General features: G+C 42.5%; 2 protein-coding genes across 2 annotated transcripts; both read right to left on the bottom strand.

Annotated features, from left to right (window-relative positions):
- Positions 1–244: 244 nt before the first annotated feature.
- On the bottom strand, positions 245–4,153 carry LOC138942489 (uncharacterized). The gene is made up of 2 exons (XM_070312725.1): positions 3,859–4,153; positions 245–3,378 (listed from the first exon to the last, which is right to left on the bottom strand). The coding sequence occupies exons 1-2, from the start codon at positions 4,151–4,153 to the stop codon at positions 245–247; spliced, it is 3,429 nt and encodes a 1,142-aa protein (XP_070168826.1).
- A 685-nt stretch (positions 4,154–4,838) lies between these two features.
- LOC138942488 (uncharacterized) lies at positions 4,839–8,368 on the bottom strand. The gene is made up of 3 exons (XM_070312724.1): positions 7,929–8,368; positions 7,642–7,851; positions 4,839–4,944 (listed from the first exon to the last, which is right to left on the bottom strand). The coding sequence occupies exons 1-3, from the start codon at positions 8,366–8,368 to the stop codon at positions 4,839–4,841; spliced, it is 756 nt and encodes a 251-aa protein (XP_070168825.1).
- Between the last annotated feature and the right edge of the window lie 2,757 nt (positions 8,369–11,125).

Below are 11,125 nucleotides of genomic sequence, written 5' to 3'. Positions count from 1 at the left end.
GACATCTTAATGATAATTCTCGATCAGACGGTCCGAAGAGCTCTACAGCAAATTTTTCAACATACAATAATAGGAAAGAGTACAGATAAGGATCATCGAAATACATGAATCAACTTAATCAGTAAATCTTAGCATAGGGTTATTTACATAAGCGTTCTTAGAGTAGATATATGTACATATACAGAGCGTGACGATAATTAAAGTCAAACTTAATTATTAACGCATAAAGAAAACGCAAGTTAATTTAAGAGCCAGTGTCACTTGATATCGGTAGCTGACAGATCTGCGTTATTGGTCGCTTTAGAGTGGTTTTGGCAGTACGCAATGTAACTACTCGGACATGCCCATCCGATCCCGGATGTACGTCTGATATTCGGGCAAGTTCCCATTTCGAAGGCGGTGCCAAATTATTTTTCAACAATACCAGCTCGTTAATTTTGAGCTCCGGTTTGTTTTCTCGCCATTTACGCCTTTGTTGCAATGTATGCAAATAATCAGAAGACCAAGAACGCCAGATCTGTTCTAAAATCGCACGCACTTGCTGCCATCGAGACAGCCGATTCGAATCGATATCTAAAACAGATTCTTCAGGCGGACTTACTAACGGGCGACCGACTAAAAAATGACCCGGAGTTAACGCGGAAAAGTCATTCGGATCATCATGTAACGCGGAAATCGGGCGGGAATTTAGGCAAGCCTCGATTTGACACAGCAGCGTAGCGAACTCGATCTGCGATAATGTTCGGGAACCAATCGCTCGTTTCAAATGAAACTTTAATCCTTTGACACCGGCTTCCCAAAGTCCGCCGAAATGCGGAGCAGAGGGAGGTATAAAATGCCATTTTACGTTATCATTAGCGATAGCGTCTTGTATTTGAGGGTCAGCGACAAGTCGCTGAAAGGTAGTGTTTAATTCGCGGTCCGCGCCTTGAAAATTAGTGCCGTTATCACTGTACATGTCGGATGGAAGACCGCGACGGCTTGCAAATCTCCGAAAGGCGGAGAGAAAACCGTTAGTAGCGTAATCATCTACGTATTCTAAATGGACGGCCTTTGTCGAGAGACAAATAAAAACGGCAACATAATATTTTTTGGATCGTTGACCGCGGCCGACTGACGGAATAATATTCATCGGCCCGGCGTAATCGACGCCTGTGTGCGAGAACGGAGCCGAAGGCGTGACGCGGGGCTGGGGGAGATTCCCCATCAGCTGTTGCGAGGTACGTGCGCGTTCGCGTACGCACTTTACACAACTACGTATAAGAGATTTTACACTGGTGCGCGCTGAAATTATCCAATAATTTTGGCGTAAAATTCTTAACGTTAATTGAGTGCCTCCATGAAGAGAGGCTTTATGAGCTTGAGCAATTAATAAATCCGAAACTCGATGTTTCGGTAAAATTATAGGGTGCCGTTCATCATAACTGAGTGACGAATGGTCAATCCGCCCGCCAAGGCGAATTAATTTTCCTTTCCCGAGAAAGGGATAAAGCGATAACAAAGAACTGGATCTTGTTTGTGCTTTTGGAAAAGAATGACCTTCGTCGATAGCTAATTGATTGATAACGCGCATGGCTAAATACGGAGCTGGAGCAGTACCGTATGTAACTGTAAGCAATCGATAAGATCGTATCGGAGAATTAATATTAGATCGCCAAAATATCCGCAAAAAATCGACATCGTCTCGATGAACGCGGATCTGTCGAAACATCTTTTCGATATCGGCGGTGTACACATAACGAAATTGACGCCAACGAAGGATAATTGAGGACAAATCGCGTTGTAATTTAGGCCCGGTCATTAAATGATTATTTAATGTAGAACCATTGCTCGTTTTGCACGACGCGTTAAATACTACGCGAAGTTTCGTCGTGCTGCTAGACTCGCGTAGTACCGGATGATGCGGTATGTACACCGCTTGGTTAAGCGTCGGATTTTCGTCGGAGACAAGTTTCATATGACCCATAGATTTATATTCATTTAAGAAAGAATGATAGGGTTTCGCGAGATCCGGATTTTTTCGTAGGCGTTGTTCTAATTTCGAATAAAGAAGCGCGGCAGTTTCGCGCGAAGCTCCTATATCGAGCGGAGGGTTGGTTTTAAATGGTAACCGTATTATATAGCGGCCGTCTTCGGCACACTGATGTGTTTCGACAAAATGTTGTTCGCATTTTTTATCTTCTTCCGACAGCTGAATTTCGGAAGAAATTTCCTCGATCTCCCAAAATTTTTGAAGGAGGGAATCGAGCGAAGGAATTGTTACGCAATTTAATGAAGTCGCGGAATCGGTAATTGAATTAGAAGTTCCGGTAGGACCGGATAATATCCATCCTAAAGCAGTAAGCTGGGCCGTCGGAGTTCCGGTCGGACCATGTTTTACCCTTTGCTTTAATAACGATCCATATAAATCTGATCCTATGAGCAGATGGATCGGATGATTGCTAAACGGATCCGGATCCGCGAGAGATAATTTCCGTAAATGCGGCCAATAATCTACGGTTTGAGTCTTTGAGCCAGCGTATGACGTAATTTTTTGATATACGAAAGCAGTCAAAGAAAAGGTGGAGGAACCTCGCCCATTACCAGACTCGAGAGTAAGAGACACCTGAGATTTCGCTACGCCACTGTATCGTTCGCCGAAACACTGTACGTGGAGGCTTGCGCGAGAACGTTTCGTGCGCATAGTTTGACACAACGATTCCGAAATAAAGCTAACAGCCGAGCCTTGATCTAACAACGCACGAACTTTAAATTTACGTCCTTCGATGGTACGCAGTATTACCCATGCGGTGGCTAGTAACACGTTCGGCGGATTTTTCAGCGGCGAATGAATCGTTTGAACGGAAGCGACGGCGGTCTCGTTCTTTATCTCAGGGGTGGCCGAGCCGCTCGGTTGAGCGTTAAGAGTTTTGTTTTCCAAAACAGAATTTTCACTAATCTTCTGTACTGGTATATTTGATGCACGATGCAAGAGCGTATGATGTGCTCGTCGGCACAAATTACAGCGTTTTTTACTCTTGCAAGAGGTCGGGAAATGGCCGACTTTTAAACAATTAAAGCAACATTTGTGTGATTTGAGAAACTGAGTTCTCTGTTCGACGGATTTACGCTTAAACTCGTCGCATAACATCAAATTATGATTGCCGGAACAATTCAAACATTTTTCGGTGGCTACGTTATTCACCGAGGCCCGATTAGAGCCTTTATTTTTATGAGACGAAGTATCGGCATTTAACTTAGAATGATCGGTTAGTCCTCGAATTCGCAACGTCATAAAATCTCGAATCTCTTCGTACGTCGGAGATGCGGTTGATTTACCGCGTTGCAGATTCCACTCATTACGTGTGCGTGGACTAAATTTTTGCGAAACAATATAGACTAATAAGTCATCCCATTTTTCAACAGGTCTGCCTAAATTTGTTAACGCGGCTAATGACGCGGCAACGGTATCGCGTAAACTTTTGAGTTCGACAGCGGATTCCGTTTTCATAATAGGCAAATCAGCGAAAGCATGAATATGCGCATGAATAATCGCGTTTTGATTATCGTACTCTTCAATAAGTAATTTCCACGCACCATCGTAATTTGCGTCTGCAATCTTAACATGATTAATTAATACAGCAGCTTCGCCCGTGACACTGGCTTTTAAATAATGTAATTTCTGCGTATTCGACAGCGATTCTTTCGAGGCGACGAGCGATTCGAATATTCCGCGGAAGTTTTCCCATTCCGCGAAATTACCGGAAAATTTCGGCAACGGGATGCGTGGTAATTGCAATGAAACCGCACCAGACAATTCGCGGGAAGAAATGTCGCTTACCGTTGATGCCGCATTTGGGTCGCACCGGGAGAATTTACCTATCACGTCTGCGAGGTAGTCCGCCGCTTCGTGGTAGACGTCCTCGGCCGTAAAGAATTCCTCCTCGGTGAAGTATGGGACTGTACGCTGTTCGTCGGCCGTTGCTATTTGCTGAAGCTGGACGTTGAGACGTTGACACCTTTCCCATAATGTCTCCAAGGCGTCCAGTCGACTCTTCGCCTTGTATTGCGTGACGTTGGCCTTGCCCATTTTCTTAAAGTTGGGGAACACTCGTTTCATCGAGCTTATTGTAATAGATTGCTCGATGAGGAGGCCCTGCAGCGAGTCCGTCATGATGGTAGGCCGATAAGATGAAGCCTTTCAGCAACAATTCACCACCTTTGGGTTGTAGAGATGCTGAAGCGTGACGACTGGTCCGTCGCACGCGGATGTGCGAAGACGCACTATAATTTTCACTTAACAGTGCCGCGCGCTAAAGCGTGCGACAACTATGTGTAACTGCGGATTACGCAGGACGCACTCTGAGGTGCGGAGTGCTAAAGAGCACAAAGATTGCACTTAAGCTGTGCAAAGCGCTAAGAAGCGCGAGATTTGCGCGGCACTGCGGATTACACAGGACGCACTTTGAGGCGTGGAGTGCTAAAGAGCACAAAGATTGCACTTAAGCTGTGCAAAGCGCTAAGAAGCGCGAGATTTGCGCGGCACTGCGGATTACGCAGGACGCACTTTGAGGTGCGGAGTGCTAAAGAGCACAAAGATTACACTTAAGCTGTGCAAAGCGCTAAGAAGCGCGAGATTTGCGCGGCACTGCGGATTACGCAGGGCGCAAATAATAATGATACGTTGTGCTTAAGAGCACAACTTTAATAATGCAAAGGGATGCAAGGTTGACTTCGCGCACTTTATTTTCCGGAAGTCCTTTCAACGCACTCGCGTTATTATTTACGGCAGCGGAATGCGGATAGATGTTTTGATATCGCGCACCGTCTCCGTCTCGCGATAGTTTTTATAAGTGCTGTTACCTTAGCGTGTCAGCGTTCTCACTCGCACTCCGCGAACTGATTACCGAATCACTATCTGTTTTTCCAAAATCCGGCTCGAAGGACCATTTAATGTAGCCGCGCCTTCGATTTACACGTCCACATTAACAGAATTTATTTGTTTCGCCGATCGGAGAGATAGGACGTAATTGATTTGTCCGGGTTTAGTTTGTTGAACAGTATTTATTCTTTTCGACACCAACTCCCGGACCGTCTTAGGTAATCGCACGCGACAGCAAGATATGAGCGGACACACGAATTATCGTTTAATTATAACTTTATGAGCGTGAGGCGTTCGGTGTGCTCCCGGTGAAGGCTTGCGACGAAGTGTCTAAACGAAAAACCCTTCTTTCCGATCCACGCACAAGAATCCCGGTTGATACGGGTACTACAAAAAATGAGGAATTTCGATCGTTCGATTCCGAGAGCCAATCGGCTATCGACAACGAGGTGTTTGTCAGAATCGAACGATACGAAGAAACCGCAAACACGGAATGAAAACAAGGCTTCGCACGTAACGTCTCGCTTTAGAACGTTCGAGAAACGAAATTAATAATATAGTTTATAAAACGCTTACTTTCTTGAACAGACTTTAAATGAGTTTCTTTGTGGAGACTATCTTATACGAAGTAACATATCGAGGGTTTCACATACAATAGAGGGGCGTATCATCAAAATTTTTGAAAAATGAGATTGATTAAAATGACAAATTAAGATATACATTTTTTTAAATAAGACATATTCTTTTTCGTCGTGAAGATGTTGCGGATACTCCAGATCGACCTCGAGAATATAACCTGTAGGCGAATCCGAAGCGATCGCGCTAACGTCAATGTCAGAGATGTCGTCGACCCATCGAAAATGGGCAACGGTTGACACATCGCCCAACCGTACAAGTTGTTTACATCAAAATACATCATGTACGACGATGATTTCGATGGGTCGTAAAACGGCATGTACGTTATTGGCTCGTGCGTATCTGCCGGAACATTGGCTCTGGCCACCGCGTATTCCACGTTCGATAAACATAACTATATCGATATCTGTAAGTAATTCGAACGTAATATTCGTATGTTTTAGCATGGCATCCCACGTGTATCCGGGAAGGGTATAGTAATACGCGGGGAGTGGCCTTCACTTGGACACAGTACAATTGGACACGGTGCAAATGGACACGTTACAAATGGACACGAGATTTTGCACACGGTTCAATTGGACACAGTGCATTTGGACACAATAATTTTGGATACAGTAGCTTTTGGACACATAAGAAAATACGCATCGTTTACTTGGACACCGCTCAATTGGACACTGTTCATTTGGACACCGTTCGTTTGGACACAGAAAGATGCGCACCGTTCATTTGGACACCGTTCGTTTGGACACCGTTATTTGCCCACCGTTCGTTTGGACACCGTTCATTTGCCCACTGTTCGTTTGGACACCGTTCATTTGCCCACCGTTCGTTTGGACACCGTTCATTTGCCCACCGTTCGTTTGGACACCGTTCATTTGTACACAGAAACATGCGCACTATTTGTTTGAATATGTAACAGATGGAGAGAAATAAAAATCATTTTGGGAAAATATAATCAGTATTCTTATAACACTTTATACTCGTAAATCTATGTAAAATATGAAATCGTGAAAAGGAGATACATTTGAAGGTTATAATATCTGTCAAAATAAAATATATTCATACTTATATATCTCTGATACTGATGTCATTAATTTTACATTGCTTTTAGCACTTTGTTTAGCCTTTCGCATATTTGGATGTCATGCATGGATACAGTGGGTTCCGCCCCCCCTGCGGGGGGGCTCCACTTCCGGAAGATATAACCTAACCCAAACCTATTTCTTATTTAAAACAAAAATTTGGTGTGGATTACGTCGTATAATTTAAATCAAATTTTGGTGTCCAAACGAACGGTGTCCAAACGAACGGTGGGCAAATGAACGGTGTCCAAACGAACGGTGGGCAAATGAACGGTGTCCAAACGAACAGTGGGCAAATGAACGGTGTCCAAACGAACGGTAGGCAAATGAACGGTGTCCAAACGAACGGTGGGCAAATAACGGTGTCCAAACGAACGGTGTCCAAATGAACGGTGCGCATCTTTCTGTGTCCAAACGAACGGTGTCCAAATGAACAATGTCCAATTGAGCGGTGTCCAAGTAAACGATGCGTATTTTCTTATGTGTCCAAAAGCTACTGTATCCAAAATTACTGTGTCCAAATGCACTGTGTCCAATTGAACCGTGTGCAAAATCTCGTGTCCATTTGTAACGTGTCCATTTGCACCGTGTCCAATTATACTGTGTCCAAGTGCACCACTCCCATACGCGGGGTCGAGCCCATAACTCTCGATACATTTGTCGCGAAAATTTTCAAAAACGTCGGCCAATAACAAGACATTCGTTTTTAAATACAAGTCGCTGTATTCGCCAAGCGTTCGAACGGAGAACCGCCTCCAGACGTTTTCAGCGTGCGCGTAATCGCTCTTGGATACGGTGTCACCGGTCAAGGAACTATAAAATGATTCGCGCGGTGGTAAACATGTATCGTGCAACCTATCGACACAGTCAATGTATTCGTATGGAAAGACGCCTTTTCGCGTTAATAAATTGAACTCTTCGATCGATAAATTTTGAAATTTCGATTTTAAAATTTGAAGTTTATCATTATTTAGAAACGATGCCAATTTTTCGAGACTAGTACTGAGAAATTTGTACGAATCGATGAACCGTAACTTTATATCGCTTCGCTGAAACGTGTACGTAAACGCCATCGGATCATCGTCGGTTTTCCTCAGCACGCACTCCAAGTCGGCGTATACGACGAAGGGAAGTCGCTCCTTTCTGTTGTGGTTGTCGAACGCGAGCCACTTGTCTTTATCACTCGGTAACCGGATGGCGCACTCGTTCATTTCTCGGCAATCTACAATGTGCGACTGCAACTTGTCGTCCGATCTAAAATAGTGTAAACATCTGTAAAAAAAAATAGAAATAATTAGTTTTTCTTTCGCATACATTATATTTATTGCATTTTTATTAAATATACGTACCGATCGCAGATATATTTTTGGCCATTACGTTTGCTCAGTTGCGAGCTCACGAGGCGGGATACATTCTTGATCCACGCGAAATGTCCGACGTCTTGCGAATCTTGCATGTACAGCAAGTTGACGTGTCTGTCTTTCTTTTGTTCGCTCAGACGTATCAGGACAATGTTGTTTTCTTTCTCGATGCAGTATACATTTATCGAAATGTTGTGAAGTTCAAATTTTTTAATTTGACTCGATGTCATCGGAAACTCAATATCCTGGAGATTTAGCACTGTCGTGTAATGAGGATATGAAGATTCCCGATCCGCGTTTCTTTCGGCTGGATATAGAGCGGCGACCACCGCCCACGCGAAACACGCATTGTCTTTAGATTGCACGTTTATTACCGCTCTCTTCATTGTTATTTCTCGCGGTAATTTAATGTGGCACCCCGTGCGCATTGGATTATATTTATTTATATTTATAGTTATATATATATAAATCGAGAATTCGCGACAACGCCCACTCGCTATCGCGTTCTTCAAATTCTTCTAGCGAGGCAAGCGTGGGCTCGACGACGCGTCGCTCGTACCACTCGTGTAAATCGGACGTGCGAAAGAGTTCATAGTTTCTGGTATTTACACTCTTATTTGCGCTCTTATCACCCGACACGAATTCACCGTTGAACACAGTGTTCACTTTTACGTTATTATGTCTTTCCATAACTTTTTGCACGTGTTCGAGCATGATGTCTTTCGCGTCCTCGAGAAATTTTCCCGGTTCGATATAGTCTGCGTTAATCACCGCACCGGTCAGTATACGGTTTTCGAACGCGGTATCGATCTCTCGCCAAACGAGTCTTTCCGCGTTATTGTCACCACTGTAATCACCACCGCTGTGTATAAACCGTTTCTCTAATCGAGTCCTCGCACCTCGAGTCGCGCGATTCTAGCCACCAAAGATTGTCGAACTCCGATCGAGAGTCACGGACGCTTGACACGACTGTGTTCTTCGAGCTGTTTGATAAATTCCTCGCATCGCTGCGCCCACGCGAAATACTCGCCCAAGATAGTGACTCGGTGTGACAGCTCCAACAGGTTGCGTTCGGTTTGCTCGGTGTTTTCCATGTTTTTTATTTATTATTTTTTCACACTTTTTATGACAATGTTTTTTTACTGTGTGCAAATTGGGCACATATTGCATGGAAAGATCTGATACATCGGAAGTCTGCAATTGGAGCAGAACCGGCCACTTATCGCGTCGTATATCTCAATCACATGCTTCCGAACAGCATACATGTACCCGGCATCAGTGTCTGCTATAGAGATCATACAGCAAAAGAACCACCCGTGGTATAATAAAAGTATATAGCACAACACTTCGTACGTCCGTTTAGCGCAATAATTTGCGAATGAGGCACTATCTTGTCAACAATTTCTCTAAGGTTCTCGCTTTGATCACTCTTGTAATCACTGTCATCTAACAATGCGTGATCTTCGTCGGACGATTCATCTGATACTGCCTCAAAATTATTCTCTATTTCCATTTGATCTTCGTCGGACGATTCATCTAATACTGCCTCGAAATTATTATCTATTTCCATTTTTGTGCAGATTATCAAAAAATCTTCCTCCATACCGAACACTTGACACACAAAAAATACAAGTACCCACTGTATCTTTTTCAACCGATATACGGACCGCAAACATTCAAATCGCATACTGAGTTCTTGACACCCTTCGTTCTTCATTATATTTTTCATCTATCGCGTTATGGTACCGCGATGGTTCTATCTTGTTTATAATAAATTATAGCAGCAGGACATGCGCTTGCATTATCATCTAATTCTAATGTTACGCGCAATAGTGCGCGAGCGGCTCTTCCTGGAAAAAATGAAGAGACCACCGCGATGGTTCTATTTTGTTTATAATAAATTATAGCAGCCGGACATCGGCGCTAACCTTATCATCTTTCTACGAAATTCAATAATGCCGCACGTGCAATAGTGCAGTGTGAGACGATATTTGTTTATAATGTTTATAAATTCGAGCAGCCGGACATCGGCACTCGCTCTTTGTAATACACCGCGCTATTTATGCTCCCGTGATAAGCTCCCCCGCCCGCGTAACGTCATTCCCCCGCGCCACCAAAATCCCCCTCCGCCCGCGTGACGTCATGCTCCTTCGCCCGCGCGGGACCCCCCGTCCCTCACCTCCCCTCGGAGGACCTGAGTTAGAACTCTCCTATTAACACTACTTTAGTAGCTGGACAATTGTATAAGACGATGAATGCTATACTTCATCATGGTTCACGTATCGATGAAGGTCGTTATATAAGTATATGTAGAGGAGTATCTAATATTTGAGTCGAAGCTGATGATGCGCAAGTTAAAAAAAGGCAGTGGCCTAGAAGTGCTAAAGATATTTATATAATATTTTTACAAAGAATGGCTAATAAATAATATATATTGGATATTATAAAATAAAGAAGCAGTTATATAAAAAATTCTTTATTAAAAATACATTTTTGTAATATCAAACTTGTGATTAATATTTAATCATTTAATAATTGTATTTCGATCAGTTCCATATAAAAGAATTTCTCGTAATGTATCAGCAATTTTGCGAACAATGCTTCATATTCTGCATTATTTGTGAACTGCGAAAAAATATTTATATAAATCGCAAATAATTTGTTCTTATCTTTTACCCTTACTATTAAAAATAGAATTACATAACTCACTTTTTCCGCTTTATTTATGTATTTACTAATGACTAGATAAGCAGCAACGATTATTCATCAATGGATTTAGAATCATAGATTGTATATCTCATTGTATATTAAATAATAAATGTATATTTCTAATGATACATTGATTTGTAATTATCCATTATTCTTACAATAAGAGTAGCAAAGAAATTTAAAGGATCTGGATATCTATAGCAAGCAAAGAGAACCGTCGTATTTTGATGAAATATGACGGGGGTGGTGGCGAGTTCTTTGCTTATTAATTTAAAGATATTTAACATATACTATACAAAAAGGAATGATATAATCCCTAAAAACTTACCTTTTTGAAAAAAAGTAAAAAAAAGGCGGCAAGTGCATGCGCCATATGAAAAAGTGTTACACAAAAAACTATTTTATTTTTAAATTACTGCAAAAAACTGCTCTATAAAATGCCATTTTAACTCTATAAAACAGTGTTATTTTAATTT

Source organism: Polyergus mexicanus, unplaced genomic scaffold (genome assembly GCF_030449975.1).
Source record: "Polyergus mexicanus isolate NDT 795.1 unplaced genomic scaffold, iyPolMexi1.0 SCAF_22, whole genome shotgun sequence".
Taxonomy (NCBI): Eukaryota; Metazoa; Arthropoda; class Insecta; order Hymenoptera; family Formicidae; genus Polyergus; species Polyergus mexicanus.
This window is presented reverse-complemented; position numbering and strand designations above follow the sequence as displayed.

Coding starts and splice junctions, on each gene's coding strand:
- LOC138942489 (XM_070312725.1), bottom strand. CDS start 4,153: ATGACGGACTCGCTGCAGGGCCTCCTCATCGAGCAATCTATTACAATA. Junction 3,379..3,858: donor CTACCTCGCAGACGTGATAG/GTAAATTCTCCC, acceptor ATGACTTATTAG/TCTATATTGTTTCGCAAAAA.
- LOC138942488 (XM_070312724.1), bottom strand. CDS start 8,368: ATGCGCACGGGGTGCCACATTAAATTACCGCGAGAAATAACAATGAAG. Junction 7,852..7,928: donor CAAAAATATATCTGCGATCG/GTACGTATATTT, acceptor TTTTTTTTACAG/ATGTTTACACTATTTTAGAT. Junction 4,945..7,641: donor GATGATCCGATGGCGTTTAC/GTACACGTTTCA, acceptor TGTAAATCGAAG/GCGCGGCTACATTAAATGGT.